This window comes from Macrotis lagotis, chromosome 4, assembly GCF_037893015.1.
Source record: "Macrotis lagotis isolate mMagLag1 chromosome 4, bilby.v1.9.chrom.fasta, whole genome shotgun sequence".
NCBI classification, from domain to species: Eukaryota; Metazoa; Chordata; class Mammalia; order Peramelemorphia; family Peramelidae; genus Macrotis; species Macrotis lagotis.
This window is the reverse complement of record NC_133661.1, coordinates 213,251,984-213,274,160: the sequence shown is the minus strand read 5'-3', so window position 1 is coordinate 213,274,160 and position 22,177 is coordinate 213,251,984. Positions and strand designations below refer to the sequence as shown.

Below are 22,177 nucleotides of genomic sequence, written 5' to 3'. Positions count from 1 at the left end.
GAAAGCTTGTGAAAACTCTATTGGTTAGAAAACTTCAGCAATGGATAGAACTGCATGACATTAAATTTTAAAAAATATTTTTATATACACATACACACACAAGAAAAATAGTAACATATTGTACTGTACAACTGATAAACTCATAGATCGTAGTTCTATCGTCTGATGTGTAAGTGGATGTGTAAAATCTAAACTAGTAGATTTTCCTCAGCCTAACTTCAGTGCAAGTCACAAAAAGTATTTCAAGGTTGTTACCATCTAATAAAATCTTTAAAAAACGGCCAAAGGATCAGAATAAATGAATACGTTGGATACAACTGTTGACATTTTTTCCCCTCTAACAGCCAACATATTTTTTCCATATTAAATATTAGAAGATATAAGACCTTGGTTCAACTCAAAATTCTTATGCTTAGTATCTGTGTCCCTGGGTAAGCCATTTAATCTTCCTGAGTCAGTCTCCTTATCTGCAAAATGAGACCCAGGAGGCATATCTAGGTTCTACATCTGTGGTCCTGTGATCTTACTATCATTTTTATCATTTTTATAAATTTGGAAATACAGTCCCAAAGTTGGTTAGTAAATTCATTCAGAATCATTTAATAATGATGCTACATCAACATAAAACTTTATGGTTTGTAAAATACTTTCCTGGAAACAACCCTATAAGGTAACTAATATTATTAACCCTATCTTATAAATGAGGAAACAAAGGCCTAAAAGACATGTCCAAGATCACAGAATTATTTTCAAGTTCAGGATTGAAACCTAGATCTTTACAAAAGTCAGCTTTGGTGCTTTTTTATATTGTTTGTGCCCCATGTTCCGCTGTGGCGGGGGGTAAGTTGGATGGCAGAATGGATAGATCCCTAGGGTCTGGAATCAGTTACAGACATTACTAGCTGTAACAAGAAAACTCTAGATGGTGTCATAAAAAAATCAAACATGACTGAAACAACCAAGCAAAAAATTTCTGTGGCTAACGCAGGAAGCGGGAGGCAGGTGAGGCAGATCTGAGCTCACCTCTGCTTAGGGTTGAGTGCATGCAACTGAAACATGTTATAAGTGACCATTAAGGTAACTCAATTCAACTAGCTTGTAAGAGGTCCAAGTCTTCATCTGGCAAGTTTGGTCAAGCAATAATGGCAGACAGGAGAGAAAAATTTTTCTAGTGTTTTATATGAAGAGAAATTCTGAATAAGATCTAGAATAGGTTAGTTGTTAAACTTGTATTTAAAAAATTAGTATATACATATATATATATATGAGAACTAGTTTAATATAATTAATTAATGTAATAAATATAATTCCATTGTAATTCTATTTTTTTGCATTTAAAAATATTACTCTGAAAAGGGGTTTATAAGTTTTATCAGATCGTAAGAGGGGCACATAAACCCCAAAAGGCAAAGAATCCATATTGTAAAGTTTCATGGAAAAGGGATCATTCTTATGTATCTCTTTCCCCGAATCCTAATTCCTCACACTGAAAAATGACTAATCTGTAAACATATTTATCAAAAATATGCATGTACAATGCTAACCTGACTATTTGCTGTTGAGGGGAGGGTGGAAGGAAATTTTGTAACATAAAAAATATAAATGTGCATATGTATGAAAAAAATAAGTATATAAACAAATTTTTTTTAAAAAGAAAAGGGATCATCCAAATTCATCATATTTGGCCCTATATGAAATGCTGCCAATTGGAATTATTAAAATAAATTTTTGGCTGCATGAGTTTTCTTAAATGATTTTCCACTAAAATAATTTTCCATTTAAAAAAATAAGCTCTAAAATACTCACGACATTTTCTTGAATCTGGCAATTTGATACTGAGATACTGATGGATCTGTCTCCTGAAATCATACATATAAAAAGAAAAAAACCAATGAAGAATGAAAAATGATATTGCCTATTTTAAAATAAATTAGATCAATTAGATATTCTAAGAAAATTGATAATTTTTGTCATTCTGCAATTATAGAATTACACCTTAAAAGTTTTTATTTAACAGTATTTTAGCATCTGTCTTGGTAACAAAGATGGAAACATAGAGAGTAGATCAATAAATGCATTACTTTTACTCTCCAAACATGGGACATATGCATCAACTTCATGATTAGAAATGCTGCATGAAATTTCTTAAAAAATCACCATTTTAGAGAAAATAGATCTCTAAAAAAAAAATCTACATTTTCTCACTTACCTTTCAGTGCCCACATGCAGCTGACTTGTGACACTATGCTCCTGATGCTGATGGGTAAACTATCACCTGGGAGCAGACTGTCATTCATTAACAGTTCTTGGGCACCTACTGTGTGCAGAGTCCCATGCTGGGTAGAACTGAAGGAAATATTTCACATTGATTCTGTCTAAAATAGCAGATCTCTTTCTTATACATCTGTCACAATCAGGGTGAACAAATCACCTTTTTCTTTTAAGAATAGTAGTCCTATACTGGTGTTGATGCTTAAACCAAGTATAAGTGATTCACATAAATTCACAAAGCAAACATAACAGAATTATAAAAATTATAAACCAGTTTTTAAAACTATATTTAATAGTAAAATAGTACCTTCTTAAAATATAATTTGGGGGGAGGAATTATGGCATACAAAGATGCCAAGTGTTGTTATATCCTTCTGAGGTAAGTGTTCATTTTAATTATTGGAAAGCCACAGCAGCATATGGAGAGGCAGAAGTGGATAAGGTATGGGACCTACCATCTTTTTACAACATCCCTAATTAAATGGGCATCATCTTAAAAGCATTATATTATATGTAATAAAAGAAAGTGAAATAAAAGCTGACTCACTGTGCAAACTGTGTCCAGATCCAGGTGGTGTTCCTTTTGGAATGACAGGCATAAGGGCATGTTGAATAGCCATCTCCCATGTTCTGGCCACATCAACACCAATTCCACTGGTAAGCATGCTATTGTTTGGTGGAAGGCTTGAGGGGCTAACTACATTTTCTCCCACATAATAGACAACATTTTCTGTAGTGATTTCAAAACAGTGGGGATTGGCCCCACTAGGAATTAAAGAAAAAGGTTTTGCGGGTTCCAGGGATAAAATTTCGGACAATGGAATTTCCTATGGAATAAATGATTATATATGTAAATTACCAAAAATATGCAAACTGAAGGAATGTATCCTCCTAGGATACATCAATAAACATCACTGAAAAGCAACTATTATTTATCACTTCTATTGTTGAAAGGTATTGAATTAAAAAATGAGCATTTTTATCATACCCTAGTCATTTTAATCTTAATTCTACAAAAAAAATCTTCAAGTCTACAAAGGAAAAATAAGTGATCTTGAATTGCTTTTTTTAATATTCATCAAAATTAATGAGTCAAATTTAAGTGAAAAGTACTATAAAGGAAGTGTACAAAATTAATTTTTGTCTAAATTCATCTGAGGAAACAAGGACTATAAAATAAGATTAGTGATTTTAAATAACAAATTATTACTGCAATATAAAAGAAACTATGTGAGTAATGCTTAGGAGAAATTGCTAGTTTAAATCTTTACTGGAATACTGTCATTGTACTTTTCCCTGTTATTTTAAAGATAAATGCATTTAGGACAAGTTACAAGAAGAAAGGGAAACTATTACAACAAATCCTAGGAGATTCCTGATATTTACTGCTCATGCAATGGTGATTCATTTACTTAGTGAAAGACAAATAATATAATCATTTTCAAGACAAACAAAATAATCTGTGCAGAATTTATGCCTACTTTTCTCCTTAACTGAGGAGTGATTTCACATCACTTTCAAATTTCAAAGTAATTTCAAATTATAGTTGTTAATCTAGAGGGTGTTGATTTAGTTAAAGTTGGTGGGTAGATGTGGTCTCTTGTTTAAAACAGAACTTGATAGAATTAAAAGATTAATTAATTCCATCTGATCTATTGCAATTTGTGACTAATTCTCTACAAATAGACAAAGACTGGTGGGTTTTTTATTTTATTCTTTAATTTTTTTTTTATTCAAGGCAATGGGGTTAAGTAACTTGCTCAAGGTCACACAGCTAGGCAATTATTAAGTGTCTGAGGCTGGATTTGAACTCAGGTCCTCCTGACTCCAGTACCAGTGCTCTATCCACCGAGCCATCTAGCTGCCCTCAATTGGCAGGTTTTTGACTGGAGAAAGAATGTTGAATTTAGTCAAGGATCTGAGTCCAAAATTGTCTTTTGCCATATATTACCTGGGGGAGTCTCTAGGCAAGTCTTCTTTAGGCCTTAGTTCCCTTATCTGTAAAATGGGGGAATTGGACTCAATCTAAGGTCCCTGCCAGTTATATAAGCCTATGAAGCTAAATTGAATGGATATAGGGTGAAAATTAAATCATAATATTCAATTCTGCTGTACTTTGGTAAGTGCTTTGAAAACTTCTTAGAATAGGATTCCTTTTCAGAATGTATAGTTTATATAGTAATATAAAACTAGGAAGGTCTTTCATTGTGAAAATATCCAACATGATTTTCCTTTAGGAAAATGGAAGGAGAAACCTTATCAAATGGAAGGGTTTGTCTCTAATAATAATTATGAATACCATTTATCTAGCCTTTTAATATTTTCCAAATAATTCACAACCAACCTGCAAGAAGAATAATTTATATTAATTTCCTCATTTTGCAGATGAGAAAAATGAGACCTAGAAAACTGACTTTTTTGAATGGGGGGCGGGAACCAACCTTAAAGAATGATTTCACCACAGTCATAGAGCTAGTAGTTGACTTGAGAATTGAATTCCAGTTTTCTGACTTAAAATCCAAGATTCCTTTTTACCATACCATAATGCTTCTATAGGAAATAAAAGACACTGGCAAGGCATAGAGGAATTATATAAGATTTCTTAATCTCTAAGAAAGTGCCAGGAGGCTAAGAGAAAAGGGAATATATCTACCAACTAAATAAGAATTCACTTTGGGGCAGCTAAATGGTGCAGAAGATAGGGCCTGGAGTCAGGAGGACCTGAGTTCAAATAAGGTCTCAGACACAATAATTAACTAGCTGTGTGACCTTGGGAAGTCAGTTAATGCCCCCCCCCCCCACTGCCTTGCAAAAACCAACCAAACAAAAAAGAATTCACCTTTAGCCTATCTTTATTAGTCTCAGGTATGCCAGAAAAGAAATCACCTGAGAGACTCAGCATTGCATTTTATCTAAGGAAATGGAGTTAAATGACTCGCTCAAGGTCACACAGCTAGGCAATTATTAAGCGTCTGAGGCCAGATTTGAACTCAGGTACACCTGACTCCAAGACCGGTGTTCTATCCACTGCTCCACCTAGCTGTCCCCGCTTTTTTTTCCCATGGAAAATTGCATTCTCTAAGAGAAACTAAATTCTTCTGATGAATCATTAGGCCATTTCTTCATCCTTTAGAGAATAGAAAATTGCATAAAAAAAGAATCTCATGAAATTTTCATACAGAGACTGAAACAAGAAAGGTAATATTTAAATGGATTAATTATGAATGTCCACAAGATATATTCCTGAGTATATTAACATAAGAAAACATCAGAAAGTGATGAATAACAAAAAATGAAGTCATCTTTCCTTACCTTGTAATATTTGCTTCCAGTATCATTTTGAAAGAGTGTGATACATTTGCTATCTAATCTCCAATAGTGTCGTTTCCTCTGTAATGAAAAAAAAACACAATCACCTTCAAATTTTCAAGGACCACTGAATTAGGAGAACCAATACAGTTTCCAATGATGCTTTTTTTGATTCTGTTAAAAGTACAAGATAACTAAATGGTAATAGGTAAGAAAAGACAGGAAAAATTTTGCAATGGTTTGCAAATATCCATTATTTTACAACATCAGAATGTCACACTGGGTCAGACCAATCACCAATCTATACTCTGTCGTTAACTCCAAGTCATTTTGTGGGACAGAATGCTTCATCTCTGTAATGATGACTAAGGAGATCAAGAATTTATTTCAATCACCTCCGATTCTTTTGATACATAACAATCCTAGACTTTGATAATTTAATAGATCTGTAGGTCATTCAAGTCTTCTAAGTCAATGTGAGGCTTACCCTTATACAGCTGAAAAAGCTCTAGCTTATGAATCAAGAATACCTGAAATCAAGTTCTTCCCTTATGACTTCACATTTGTGTAACCTTGGAAAAGTCACTTTGCCTTTATGGATTTCAGTTTTCCTCCTCTGTCAAATGAGGGGGGTTGAATTAGATGACTTGAATACACTATGCAGCTCTGTCTCTGATTCTGAGGTCCTTCCCTACTCTGTAAAGGATATAATGCTAAAAATTCTTTTATACCTTTTGATATTTCATGAATATCACTACCATTCTTAAGCTATTCATTTTTTATTGCTTATTCCTCACTACATGACAGTCCATAAATATCTTGAACTTTTCATTTGTTTTTTTAATGTATTTTTTCTGTAAATAGATAAGTGCAAATTAAAACAACTCTGAGTTACTACCACACACTTGCCAGATTGGCTAATATGACAGAAAAGGAAAATGACAAATGTTGGGAGGGGTGGGAACTATTGTGAAGTTCTATACTGATTCAATCATTCTGGAGAGCAATTAGGAACCATATCAAAAAGTTGTAAAACCATTCCTTTGAACAAGTAATACCATTACTATATCTATATCCTAAAGAGATAAAAAGGAAAAAGGAAAAGGACCTACATTTACAAAAAAATTTATAGCAACTCCTTTAGTGGTGGCAAAGAACTGAAAATTTAGAGAATGTCCATCAATTGGGGAATGACTGAAAAGTTGTATATATGAATATAATGAAATACTATTTCTATGCTTTAAGAAATTATGAGGGGCAGCTAGGTGGCTCTGTGAATAGAACACTGGCCCTGGAGACAGGAGGACTTGAGTTCAAATCCAACCTTGGACACTTAATAATTACTTAGCTGTGTTATCTTAGGCAAGTCACTTAATCCCATTGCCTTGCAAAAACAAAACAAAACAAAAAAAGAAATGATGAACAGGATACTCTCAGAACAAAACATGGAAAAACTTACATGAACTGATGCAAAATGAAATGACCAGAAGTAGAACATTGTACACAGTAATATGATCTACTTTGAATAATTCATCTATTCTCAGCAATACAATTACCCAAGCAATTCTGTAGAACTTATGATGAAAGGTGTTGTACATCTCCAGAGGAAAAAACTGGTAGAACCTGAATAAAGTTCAAAGATACTTTTCTCTTTACTTTTTTCTTTCTGTTTTTTTTTTTTATAAAATGACTTGCTTGGACATATATTAGACATGACTACACATATGTAGCCTGTGTCAAACTGCTTGTCTTCTCAATGGGGGAGGGAGAGAAGATAAAAGTCGTAACTCAACTTGGGGAAAAAAGAATGTTAAAAATAGTTTTACATGTAAATTGGGAAAAATAAAATATTAATTAAGATGAAAAAGTAATAGTCCAAGTAAGAGGAGATGAGAGCCCAAACTTAAAAAGTATTGGCTATAAGAATCATAAGGAAAGGGACTCTGAGCTTGGGATCATGGTAAGCATGGTACAAATTCTAAAATGTAATCTAGCACTTTCTATTCTCTTTCAATTCTGGACCTAGTTCACTTTATCAGTTGTTCCTGTTCTATACATATACACACAGATATGGATATACATGTGATCTATAGTTAGATCTATAGATATATAGTTGTTATTACACACCCATACAGACACATATACATACATACAGACATAGCCCTTGTAGTGTATATCAAATTATGGAAAATGTATGTTCCTCACCCACTTGGTTTTTACCATGTACATGTGTAGGCAAATTTCTTGATTGTGACCACACATCTGAGATCTTGTAGAGACCTGGGATTCAATGTTACTAACACAATGACATCTGCAATGAGGAGTATCTGGCTAAAGCAATTTATCTTGCATTTCTATTTCACACTTGTTGCACACTTAGATAAACATACGTATTCCGGTTTTATTCTTTGCTTGATAAGGATTATCTCATTAGACAATATTTGCTGGTTGACTGTCTAATAAATGGTTTCATCTTTGATTACATCTATCAGGACATTTTATCTGATATGAATAGCTGAATATATTAATATGGATAGATGAAGTTGCTAGAAGACAACTTTTAAATCTTATTTTCTCTACTGAATAAAAGATTTTTTTGGGAAATTATATATATATGTATATATATATATATATATATGGAGAGAGAGAGAGAGAGAGAGAGAGGGAGAGAGAGAGTTCTATTCTTAGTACCTTCAGTAAAGTTGTTTAACTTTATAATTGTAGCATGTTACAGAAAATAATACATACAAGCTTGCCTGTGATAGAGGATTTTATAGCTATGAGAAGGCAGGGATATGGGTTAGTAGTTTCTGCTATCTCTTGCATGTTTTCAGGTATGTAAAAATGTTATGTGTTTACATTCTTTTGGCTCTTTCTCTCTTTGAGGTATCTTGAACATGAAGCATCTTAAAAACAGTCATCTCCAGTGTTTTCTGCATGTGTTTGGTTAGTTCAAAGAGTTCTTCCCAGTTTTATCTTTTTAAGTATTATTTTTACTTTCTTATGCAGTATAGTACAACATGTACTAAATCCAAATTCAGTGGTTTCACTGTGATCAAAGATGAAAGGGCATTCTTTTAGAAATGTCAGAAAATTGGTTCCATTTCAAGTTTGTTTTTTGTCATTTTTCCACTTTCATCTGCTAGTGCTTTGGGGATGACATTTCTTCTCCTCATCCCCAGGTTATTTCCCTTTGAATAGATTTATTATACCTTTTTTTAAAAAAATCAAAGTTATTCCTGCCTTTATATTCCCCTAACTCCTGGGAATTCTTTATTGTCTCCAGAAAAAACAAAAAACAAGTTAAACCAACCCATAGCAAAAGCAAAGTTAAAGCAAAAAACAATGAAAAATGACTGTTACCTGGCAATTTAAAGAACTTTTGATTCTGACAATGTGGGATCAATATTGAGTTAAAAAATGACATTTTGACTTACTTTTAGTGTGTACTTCATTTGAGTTATTATAGTAATATTGTATATCATTCTTCGTGCTAATAGTTATTCCATTGTATTTATTCATACAAATCTCCCCTTGTTTCTCTGAATTTCTTATAGTTCTTCATCATTTGTTTTTGTTTTTTGCAAGACAATGGGGTTAAGTGACTTGCCCAAAGTCCCACAGCTAAGTGAGTATTAAGTGTCTGTGACTGGATTTGAACTCAGGTCCTCATGACTCCAGGGTCAGTGCTCTATCTACTGTACCATCTAGCTGTCCCTAGTTTTCATTTCTCATTGCATAGAAGTAATAATCTATTACATTCAAATACCAGAGTTGGGTCAGTCCTCTCATTAATCAGTGATATTCTCTTTGCTTCATAAATAAAAGTGCTGCTATAAGCAGGTAGGTGCTTTAGTGGATTGAGTGCCAGGCATGGAGTCAGAAATACTTACTGCCTTGAGTTCAAATCTAACCTCAGACATTTCCTACCTGTGTAGGTAAGACCTTGGGGTATCACTCAGCTTTTTTGCCTCAATTTTCTCAAATGTAAAATGAGCTGGAGTAGGAAACTGTAAATAACTACAATAACACTGTCAAGAAAACCACAATTGGGGTCATGAAGTGATGGGCACAACTGAAAAAGATTGAACCATATGATGAACTATACAATATAAATATTTTGATGTTTAAGGAATCTTTTCTCCCCCCTGTCTTTGAACTCCTTGGGTCTCAGAACCTAGATAAAGGAATAGGCTTTCTGAGTAAATAGATACAAATAGCTACATTTATTGTATAATTCTTCAGTATTTTCCAGAATAATTCCACTCCATTTTAGAACAGATCAATATACAACTTAACTAATAGTATACTACTATGCCTGTCTTTTCACAGCCTCTCCAGCACTGATAGCTAGCTTCCTTTTGGGGGAGGGCGAGCTTCTTTATCAATTCAGATAAAACATGAGTTGTTTAATTTACAATTCTCTTATTATTATTGAAGCTTATTTTATATGAGAAAGATTAAGTTTTTGACTCAGCTAACTTTGTACAAGCTGGTTTTCCCCCCTCTGTGGTTTTTACTGTTTTGCCCATCATCTTGTCATCATATATATCATATTTACAGACCCGATGTCCTTGGTTTCCATGCCTCTCCTCTGCAAAGTGATCAAATGCCAAGAGAAGTAGTTTAGATTTCTTTTAGGCCCCTACATTATGGAACATATTTTACCTAAGTTAAAATTCTCTAAGCAATGGTGAAAATCAGTGTCAATATCTTTTTCTTCATTTTCACAATTTAAAACCAACAGTCTCTTTAAATAAATCATATAGGTGCTATTATAATTAGATCTTTTCTCCTCTTATACTACCTTCCCATCCCCTGCCAAGGTTGATTTTGCCCTTTGCTTTAACCAGTATATGAACTAATGACACATACACAGCTGATTCCTATAATTATTCCCAAATCAGTAATCAGTAGCTTTCTATCCTTTCAATGATATTTATCATTTCCATGTAATATGTTTTTCAGTTTAGCATAAGCAGCTAAATGGCACAGAAGGTAGAGTATTGAGCCTGAAGTCAGGAGTTCAAATTTAACCTCAGACACTTAGCTGTGTGACCTTGAGTATGTCATTTAACCCTGATTGTCTCACATCTAATAATCCTGGTTTTATATCTGGTCACTGGACCCAGATGGCTATGAAGGAGAAAGTGAAGCTGGTGACATAGCATAGCATCCCCTCAATTCAAATCCACTTCATGGGCATGTCATGACATCACCTCTATGATGTCATGGTCTTCTTTGAGAATGAATGACAAAACATCATCATTTAGCATATTCTACAATGAATTAAGATATCCATGCTGTAATCTCTCCATAAGATTGCTTGGTATATTGTGAATACACCAAGAAGTGAGGAGTTTTCAAGGGAAAATAATTTTGAGAAGGATTAAAAGTTTGTAGAATTAAATTTAGAAAGGAATTAAAAGTGGTTCTAATGGCCATTTTTTTCATCTGGTAAAGAGAACTCAAATGATATACCTTAAAAACTCATCCATAAATGAGAACATCTATTGTAGCCTGTCTAAAATAGCCTAGTGTAGGTTAAGTGTTTACTTCCACATAATTAAATGTGACACAAAATTTAAAACAAGATTTTCCTGATTTAAGTAAGTTCAGCCTGCTCTCTATTGTACAATACTGGCTCTCAGTATAAAGACCATTAAAAAGAAAAAAAAAAGTTCAATTTATGTTCAAACCGTAATGAACTAAATTTGGTGATTTTTGAGAACTTTTTGAAAAGAACAAAAAGGAACAGAACATCAAATGTAAATGACTAATTAATCCTGAGATTTATAAGTGGGATTGTCATTTCTTAGATCATTTTTTTACAGTTGATCAGATTATTTCATTTTATTTTTGACAAAATATTGATAGTAGATTGAGAGACAGTGTTGCCTAAAGAAAGTTGGATGATCTGGGAGCAAGTTCTAATGGTCACATACTAGCTTTGTCACCAATTGACTGATCAATAAATGGTCACTTATTAATTGCTCTTTTAGAAGTTTAAACTAATTATCACTTCTATATTCTGTTAGGAACGTGAGAAAAATCAGAGTTATGAAATGAACTGAAATACCTAAGAACAATTAAGTGTTCCTCTGAACAATACAACAATTACATAGAAGACTATTACTATATAGAACTGGTCAAACAGCAGAAGAACATTAAATATTCAGGAAGTACAAGTGCATTTAGCTACATTCTTATCCTTCCTAATATGTCATGTTTCATTTAAAAGCCTGGAACATGTAGGAGTGTGCCTTAAGCACGTACGTGGCTTTTATGACTGCCAGAAAATTGACAGACAAAAGTTAGAGCTGTTTTGCAGAACATCTTAAGCAAGAGAATAAATGATCTTGTTTTCTGGTAACTTCTTTTCACATTTTTTTTCCTAATACAATTGCTTTCTCAACTGTATCTGACACCTAAAGATTAGCTATGTGTTTAAACTAATTCTCTCCTGACAGGTAGGTCGAGGTTCACTCTCTGTGGCTCAGACATTAAGCATCAAGCATCATTTACAAAATAGTTGCAACTTAGATAATTAGGACTAGATCGAAAAGAGAAGGCTTTGCTCACAGGGATTCTTACCAGTGTGTCTTTGCTTGTATAGTGAACCATCCATCCTTCTTTCATTACCGTACTGCTTTTCCTTTTTGTATGTTTCACAGATTGAACCACTCTCATGAGAGGGATATTGTTACTGGTTGATGGACTACAAGTAAAGTAAAAATGTTTTAGAGAAGAAATGTTTCCACATATAAAGAAGTCACAATATTCAAAGATATACATGTATTTATTAATATACATATGTATCTTTTCAGAAATGAAGTATTAACGTAATCATATAGTTCCCATTATAATAAACAGTATGGTCTATATACATATAGAAGTAGCTCACACTGAAAGCTAGGACTGACTTCATATAGGCACATTAAAGCTAATGAACATCTAATAAACATCTGAATTTTGGACTTAAAATATTATCTTGGAGAGGCACAATATTTAAAACTAATAATGTAGATAACTTTGTAGCTGTCTGAAAACTTGAGTTCATATCCCATTTTTGACAAAGCCTATCTGTGTGGCCATGGTCAAGTTACTTAATCACTTCTCACTACTTTAGGAAACTTAAGAATGTAAATTTCTGAGAAGGTGCCAGCTGCATTGGAGGAAATTCCTTTACCCTGGAGCTATTAGTATCTATGGAATTGAATGTCCAAATCCTATCCCTCTATTTAGAGATATTATCAACTTTATGAGCAATTTAGAGATATGTGCTTAGTCTGTGTGTGTTTTTACATTATCTAAGCTTGTTAAGTGGAATGTGAATCTGCTTTGAAGAGTGCCTACTACTAAAACTGTGATGTCCTTCATGTATGAAAATGATTATTAATAGGTTCCAGATCACAAAATCCAAATGCAAATTTACAGTTAGACTTAGTTTAAACCCCTCATTTTTAGATGATATGACCCAACCCTTAGAGAAGTCAATTAATTGACCAGGGTCACTTGGAACTAAGTCTCAGGAGACCCAGGTTTGAATTTTTGAGTTGTTTTTCCAGTCCTTGGGAGAGATTTGTTTTGGTTCTTCTACTTAGTCTTTCTCAGAGGCCATGGTTACTAACAGCATGCATTATTTAAGAGACAGATGGCCAAAGGACAGACCTCATCTAGTGCATAAAAATAGCCAGTCAAGTTGTATTAATGGATTATTTGGCAATTGTTGGTATTTTTCAAATACCAACTTTAAATCTTTATACCAACACTTCTTTAAAATAAAGCATTTTTGGGGTGTAATCTTATATATGAATCCTTCAGTTCTTTGTCCCATTCCCCTAAACTCTCTCTCTCTCTCTCTCACACACACACACACACACACACACAAAAGACACACATAGACATCCCTCTTCCCTCTTTGTCTCTTAAATTCCTGAATCAACCCAGGTGCTATCTCATTCTCAAGTCTTTTCTTGATCTTCTTGATTGCTCAGTATCTATTGCTCTTCTCCTGAAATTACTTTGCAATTATTTATCTGTACATAAATTTAATTCTCCCAGTAGGAGATAACCATAAAGGCAGGGATGATTTTGTTTTTGTCTTCCTAGGACAAGTACAATGTGCCTCATGCAGTAAGCACATAAATGCTTGTTGAATTTTAATGAATTTGGCAATGAATGAATTTGCTCTTAGCAAAGAGGAATGAGACTTTTAATTTATAATGAACATAGATAATATGTGGGCAAATCACTTAAATTCAGTGTAGCTGAGTTTTTCTTCATCTATAAAATGTGGATATCTTATACTACTCTCTTAGAGTGATTAAGGGAAAACTATAAATAACTAAGGCATTACAATTATGAGTACTATTACTATTATAGCCATTATTTTTAATATTTTTATGGTTTTTGAGATGATAAAAGTGATATTGGGATAAGCTGATATCTACTAGTTTTCTTATATATTTCATGATGATTAGACAGATGGCTGAGAAATTTCTAAAATTGAATAAAATTGTTGGGATATATGATATTAGTATTTTCATTAGGGGGGATAACTAGTTAATTCTTTGGAATATTTTACTTACACATATGAAATTATAGTGACAAATGAAATAAGATCAGATTTGTAATACAGTTTAATGGATAATATGAGTCTTATAAGTACATGGAAAAAACAGATATCATATCTTTGTATATATCTTGATGGAATTTTTAATAGATGTCAACTAATCTTGTAATCAGCAAATTTTGAAGAGATTACTGAAAGAAAATGGGAACATAACATCCACAAACTATGTAAAGTTGTTTTCTAAGTCTCAGACATTGATCATGCAACTTTTTAGTATAATGGATATCCTTTTATGTGTAATCTCTCAAACAGATCATTCAATCCCATTAAGGCAAGGACCCTGGTCTTACTAATCAAATTTCATTTCTCTCAGTATTTAGTACAATACCTGAACACCAGAGGGCTCAATAGTTGTTTGTTATTTAACTGAATTCAAAGAAGTACCAGGAATAAAGAATCCATACTGGACTTACAAATCATAGTTTACAACGATTTCACCAATTTATTTTGATAGCTCTTTAATTTTCATATAATGCACTGTTTTAAGTAATTTATAATTACCTCATTTGAGTCTCACAACAATCTTGAGAAACAGATGCTATTATTATACCCCCCCATTTTACAAATGAGGAAACTGAGGGAAATAGAGTTTATGTCACTTGCCCAGGATCTCATGGCTATTGAGTGTCTGAAGTCAGATTTGTACTCCTGTCTTCCTAGGACTCTATCCACTGTGCCAGGTAAAGGGGAAAGAGGAGAGCCTGGGTTTCAGACATATGATTACATCAGTGTAGGGAACTCTCAGTTTGAAAACTCATTCACTGATACAGATTACCATCTCTCATAATTTAGAATCTTCAGTTGCCTAGGTAACTAAGATGTTAAGTAAGTTGAGGAAGTTCTGAGGCTAATATATGTCAGAGGTAGGTCTTCCTGATTCCAATGTTGGCCCTCTACACAATTCCAGTTCCATTAATATTTTTAAAATATCACCAAGATAAGAGTTTAAAACTTCTGATTCTATTGTTTTTCTATTTGTACCCTTAGAGGATGAATACTAGAGTTTCTCACCTGATCATTCGGTTTGAATCATCATGGTCTTGATCTGGGTCTTGCACATCCCCATTGTCATTGTGGCATTCTATTACAGGTGAATCAGAATCCTGGACCATTGATTCCTCCATGTCATCCATGAGCCCACTATTTCTTTCACTATCATTGTCATCACTTCCTTCTTCCATAACAACATCAGCCTCTGCCCCAGGGCTAAGTAAATCTGAAAAATTAGATTAAGTCAACTATGAAAATAAACAATCATCTGTGGGACCAGGGGCTAAAATAAAATTGAGCATGCCTAATGAAAATCCAATTAGTAATACAAAAAGATATTTATTTATAAGTACTTCTTATTTTATTTTATTTTTCTGGGAATCTATGTCTATTGAAAAAGATGTTTGTTTTATTTTCAAATGGCAGATGTTTGAATTGCTTTGACCTACTGATGTAGAGGAATAGATAATTCTACCATTTATAAAGGTGACAGCAGACACAAAAGCATAGATCTCTTACTACCCCAATAAATCCAGTACTTCTTTGTCTCCACTCTGACAAGCTGAAATACACAGAGGATTCTGGAGTATATTTATATAACTTGTTACCCAGGGGGGAAGACAATCAGATTCACTGAATGATGCTGTTGATACTTTTTAATTAATATTTCTAAGAAGAAACAGATCATTTAGGAAACTGTCTTTAATTTCTGACAATCAAAATGTAAAAAACATAGTCCTAAATATTTAGCTGTTGATGAATATAATATATTATCATTAAGTCATAATGTAATGTATTTTAAAATTAAAAATTGATTGATTAGGAAACATGAGCCTGCCAGGCTACAAAAGTAGATAAATTGAGAGTTTATGAGATTTTTCAGTTTGTATGGGAAATAGCATTTTCAAAGAAATCAACATCTCTGAAATCACTCTGTTCTCCCATCATTGTAGCTGTCAACCTACCCTGATATTCACCATGCTTGACACAAAGTCAACAACACGCTATAGGGAGTGGGAAAATTGCCAATCTCTCAATTTTGGCAGTTAATCCAGAGAATTAAATTCCAAAATGCAATGCTGAAATGTTTTCTCGGAGAACTACTCCCACCTTCTCCTTTCAGGTAAAATATACTTGTCTCCAAGTAAAGGCGGTCTTGGAGACTTCAAGTAATGGAAGACTTCCAAGTAAAGGAATCATCTTTTATTTTAAAAAAAATTGTAAGTAGTATTTTTTTCTAAATTACACATATAGTTTTCAACATTTTTAATAAGATTTTTCAGTTCCAAAATTTTCTCCCTCCCTCCCTCTTTCCCAAGATGGCAAGCAATCTGATATGAGTTATACATGTACAATCAAGGAAACATATTTCCACATAAGTCATGCTGTAAAAGAACAAACAGAATAAAAGGGGAAAAAAACAAAAAAACCTGTGAAAATAATTTGCTTTGATCTGCATTTATACTCCATAATTTTTTCTCTGTATGTGGACAGCATTTTCCATCATGAAGATTTTGGAATTGTCTTTAATTATATTGTACTGTGTTATTGTGTACAATTGTTCTCCTGGCTGTGCTCACTTAACTCAGCATTAATGCATGTATGTCTCCACAGGTTTGTTTTTTTTGAAATCTTATTTCATATAGAACAATAATATTTCTTTATATGCCTATATCACAACTTGTTCAGCCATTCCCCAATTGATGGACATTCCCTCAAATTCCAATTTTTTGCGACCACAAAAAGAGCTGCTATAAATATTTTTGGACATGTGGGTTCTTTTCCCTTTGTTATGATCTCTTTAGGATACAGACCTAGTAGTGATATTGCTGATCAAAGTGCATGCACAATTTGATTGCCCTGTTGTTGTAGTTCTAGGTTGTCCCTCCAGAATGTTTAGATCAGTTCACAACTTTGTCAACAATGCTTTAGTGTCCCAATTTTACCACATCTTCACAAACATTTGTCATTTTCCTTTTCTGTCATATCAGTCAACCTGATCAGTGTGAAGTGGTATCTCAGAGTTATTTTGCTTTGCATTTCTCTAATCAATAGTGATTTAGAGCAATTTTTCATAAGCTTCTAGAAAGTTTTAATTTCTTTACCTGAAAACTGCCTATTCATATCTTTTGACCATTTAGCAAATGGGGAATGACTTGTATACTTATAAATTTGAGCCAGTTCTCTCTATATTTGAGGAAAAAACCCATTAAAATTGCTTCCCAAATCTTGGCTTTCTTTCTAATTTTGGTTACATTATTCTTATTTGTGAAAAACTTTTAAATTTAATGTAATCAAAATTATCCATTTTGCATTTCATTCTATTTTCTATCTCTTGTTTGGTAATAAATTCTTCCCTTCTTCATAGGTCTGACAGGCAAACTATTCTCTGCTCTTCTAATTTACTTATGCTATTACCATTTAAATCTCAATCATATAACCATTTTGATTTTATCTTGGTATACAGGTGAGAAGTTGGTCTATGCTTAGCAACTACAATATTATTTTCTAGTTTTCTTTCTTCTTTTTAAATTTTGTTTTTTACATATTTAAGGCAATGGATTAAGAGTGACTTGCCCAAGGTCACACAACTAGGTAATTATTAAGTGTCTGAGACTGGATTTGAACTCAGGTCCTCCTGACTCCAGGGCTGGTACTTTATCCACTGCGCCACCTAGCTGCCCCTATTTTCTAGTTTTCTCAACAGTTTTTGGTAAATCCCAGAAACTGGGATCTCTGGGTTTGTCAAACTGTAGATTACAATAGTCATTTAACACTTTATCTTTTGAACCTAACCTGTTCCACTGATCCACAACCCTATTTCTTAGTATCAAATAGTTTTTATGATCACTGCTTTATAATATAATTTTAGATCTGGTATTACTATGCTATCTCCCTTTGCATTTTTTCATTAATTTCCTTTTTTCTTGATCTCTTATTCTTTTGTACAAATTTTATTGTTTTTCCTAGCTCTATAAAATAATTATTTTGATCGTTTGAGGTGGCGCTTTAAAAGTACATTCGCTTAGGTGGAATTGCCATTTTTATTATATTAGCGTGACCATCCATGAGCAATTGCTATTTTCCTAGCTTTTAGATTTCCAGATTTTAGATTTGACTTTATTTGTATGATGTGTTTTGTAATTGTTTTCTTATAATTTCTGGCATTGTCTTGGGAAGTAGACAAATATTTTAGGTTGTCTATAGCTATTTTAAATGGAATTTCTCTTTTGGTCTTGCTTCTGAGCTTGGTTGATAATATTTAGAAATGATGATTTATGTGACTCTGCTAAAGTTTTAAATATTTCAAGACATTTTTAGTCAATGCTCTAGAATTCTCTAAAGATACCATCATAGGAACTGCAAGTAATAGTTTTGTTTCCTCACTGCCCATTTTAATTCCTTCAATCTCTTTTTCTTCTCATTGCCAACAGTAAATTTTCTAGTATAATAATGAATAATAGTGATAATAGGCATCCTAGTTTCACCCTGATCTTATTGGAGATGCTTCTATCTTATCCACATTACATATAAGACTTGCTGTTGGTTTTAGATACTACTTATTGTTTTAAGGGAAACTCCATTTATTCCTAGGTTTGCTGATGTTTTTAATAAGAATGAGTGCTATACAGTGAGATAACATATGATGTCTTTTAGTTTTGTTATTGATATGCTCAATTAGGTTGATAGTTTTCCTAATGTTGAATCAGTACTGCAATCATGGTATAAACCATCATGTATTCATTATTATCCTCATGATAAATTAATGTAATGCTTTTGCTAATATTTTATTTAAAATTTTTGAACAATATTCATCAAAGAACTTGGTCTATAATTTTATTTTTGCTGTTCCTGGTTAAGGTAATAGCACCATATTTAAGTCATAAAAGAAACGTGTTAAGATTCCTTTACCCATTTTTCCAAATAGTTTTTAATAGGATTGTGATTAATTGGTCTTTTAAGATTTGGTAAACTTCACTTGTAAATTCATCAGGTCTGGAGATTTTTCTCAGGGAGCTAGCTGGATTTCTAGGTCAGTGCCTCTGGGGTTAGTGGCTTGCCCACTGCACTAGGAAGACCTGGCCAAGTTGTACCTATTGTACGTGGGTCTCAGGGCTAGTAATCTGCTATACTGGAACTAGCGTCCTCACAGCTGCTGATCTATGCTGGGGCTAAAAGCCCCCTACTAGCATTCCTGGATACTACTTGCACTGAGCTGTGCTAACTTTTTATCCAAGTGAGACAGACCTTTCCTGGATTTTCTTGGGTTGGAAGTTGTTTCACTCCATCTTTTTGTGAATTCCATCACTGAAGAATTCTTTTAGAAGTTTTGTTTAATATTGTTTCCAAGGCAAACTGGGGACAAGTCAGGCAACTTCTTGGCTTCTCTCCACCATCTTGGCACCACCCTCCAGAAACCATATCTTTGCCTATTCTGCTCAGAATTCTCACAATATCCAAAACACTTTCATGTTTTCCACATTATTTTGATACTCTTATGTACTGGGAAACAGATACTAGATCTGTACAAGATCATGAAATATTTTACAATTTTTTACAATATTTACAATTTTTACAATTTACAATATTTTTACAATTGTCTGAGGACTAATGGAATGGTATTGGAATCTCTGGAAGGAAAATTTAGGTTGTTTAGGCTGTTTGTTTTTCTTTTTTTCAACTTGAGAGTGGGTGATCTGTATTAGAGCTGGAAGAGAAATCAGATATCATCTAGACCAATTGCCTCTTTTACAGATAAAAAAACTGAGGGTTCAAGGAACTTAAGTGACTTGTCCAAGGTCATCAAAGTAGAAAGTGTCAGAGGTTAGATTTGAATCAAAATCCTATGACTGGAGGTAGAGCACTTTCTGCTTCCATTCATAATTTTTTATGACATGTCGTGTTCCAAATTCTAAAAGGAAGGTCAAAAAAGGTTTTTGTATTTTTTTAATAATGGATCCCCTGAAAATCCCAATTTGTTCTGAAGAGTCTGAGCAAGAATTTTTAAACATTTTCGCATCTGGACTTCTTTGGTAATCAAGTGAAACCTACAGAACAATACCCAGGATAATGTTTTTAAATTTATAAAACATAGGATAAAAATATAAAAATAATTTTAAAAATAAATGCACAAATTCCAGATTAAACATATATGTAGTATGCATGTTTTGTTAACAATGCATGTGCTCCACCCAAATGAACTAACCTTATGGAGGGGAGGGAAGAACGAGGTTATAATTTGTCTCTCATTAATAGAATATCCACCTTTCTGTTTTTCCTTTTGGGAAGACTATTGAGTGTATTATCTATTTGGGAGAAATAAATAGGTGGAGGCAGGGAGCAAGATCAATAAATTAAGATTGTAGGTAATCCTGGATTTAAGGTCTTTAGATTACCAATCACAGTAAAATGGGATTCTGATCCAGGAGAGATGTGAACACTCTTTAGTATTTAACATTTAAGAACACCATTAAAATATCAAAGGCTGAACTTCTTTCTCTATTATAATTTAAAGAATTATGGCCCTTTTATTTTTTATTTTTGAAGCTTAATGCACTGAAATGAATACTTTCCTGGAATTTTCTAAATTGAATTGGAAATACCAACCCCAGGAAATAATTCACATTTGGCAGATCAGAGAATTTAGATGTGGGAGGAGAAAAATCACTCAATAAATGATTCTCTTTATCTAGCAAAAAAGTATCAAGGATAAACCATTTGTTCATTTTCAGAGCCCCCCAAAAAACTGATCCCTTCAACCTACCTCCATTAATGGCAACTTCACCCAGGCAATTGTTTGGTACTTTTGATGAACAGCGCTTGTGACAGTTGAATCTACAATCTGATCAGAAAGATAGAAATGAGTCCATGACTGGAGAAGAATTAATGGAACAAAAGAAAACATTCATTTTACCATATTGAGCAAAGAATAAATATTTAATGCTTGTTACCTGGTTTTAGACTGATGGACATCTGAGGTACTCAAGAGTTTAATTGGTAAACAAATTTTTGATTCTTATTTATCTTGAGATATTATAGGTCCCCAAATAAGTGTTTTCTTACCTTTACACTGTAAGCCCTGTCTGAAAAGTCCTTTGAGAAGCTTTTTGCAATACTGGCATACTGTTGGTCTGGTGTAGGAGTGGATGACAAAGGTGTGAGGTACTTTAACCTTGGACAGCAAGATCTTGTCAAGCTCAATTGGTCGACCAATATGTGACTGAGAATTGGATCTCTTCTCTCGGCCAAGAAGGGATTCTGATGGTGACTTTTGCTATAAATAATTAAAGAAGGAAACCATAAAAGACCCCAGAATGTAAAAGTATCATTCCTTTGAGTTTTTACTTTTTTTCCCCTACTTTATTGCTTACAGTAGAAGAATTAACTAGGAAATAATTTTTATTGTTATAAGGACATTTTGCTTCAAAATACTTGGAATTTCAAATATGAGTTAGAAATAGAGACTATTTTTGGGACGGCTAGATGGCACAGTAGATAGAGCACCTGCCCTGGAGTCAGGAGACCCTGAGTTCAAATGAGGCCTCAGACTCTTAATTACCTAACTGTGTGATCTTGGGCAAGTCAGTCTTAACCCTATTGCCTTGCAAAAAAAAAAAAAAAGAAAAGAAAAAAATAGAGACTATTTTCAAAGAGAAAAAAAGTATGGCACAAAGAAGGAAGTTGAATTGTTTGATTGTGGTTATGATCATTTACTTTGATGCAGCTTAGTCTGACTCACAATGTACTATTGAGCAAATTATTTTTTCAATTTTCTCATTATTAAAATAATAAATTGCCAAAAAGACCTCCCTCCTCCCCAAAAAACAAACCTTTAAAGGAGATTTGAGATTTGTTGATATATTTCGTATAAATGTATGAATACTTCAATTATTATCTCTGTGATTCCCTCAGATTATAGATCTCCCGATATGACAATGTCCTACACTAGACTGTAATTAATACTTAGTAGAT

The 22,177-nt window shown here is 33.2% G+C and overlaps 1 protein-coding gene across 5 annotated transcripts in view; it reads right to left on the bottom strand.

The window, feature by feature from the left end:
* The window catches only part of PRKD1 (protein kinase D1), a 504,884-nt gene that overhangs the window by 56,163 nt on the left and 426,544 nt on the right, over positions 1 to 22,177 (bottom strand). For all 5 annotated transcript variants that reach the window (XM_074235395.1, XM_074235396.1, XM_074235399.1 and 2 more), the window contains 7 exons: positions 21,269 to 21,479; positions 20,970 to 21,047; positions 15,227 to 15,431; positions 12,175 to 12,298; positions 5,584 to 5,661; positions 2,819 to 3,098; positions 1,807 to 1,859 (listed from right to left, as the gene is read on the bottom strand). In XM_074235395.1, coding sequence (XP_074091496.1) covers positions 1,807 to 1,859; positions 2,819 to 3,098; positions 5,584 to 5,661; positions 12,175 to 12,298; positions 15,227 to 15,431; positions 20,970 to 21,047; positions 21,269 to 21,479 — 1,029 coding nt within the window. The remainder of the gene's footprint in view (positions 1 to 1,806; positions 1,860 to 2,818; positions 3,099 to 5,583; positions 5,662 to 12,174; positions 12,299 to 15,226; positions 15,432 to 20,969; positions 21,048 to 21,268; positions 21,480 to 22,177) is intronic.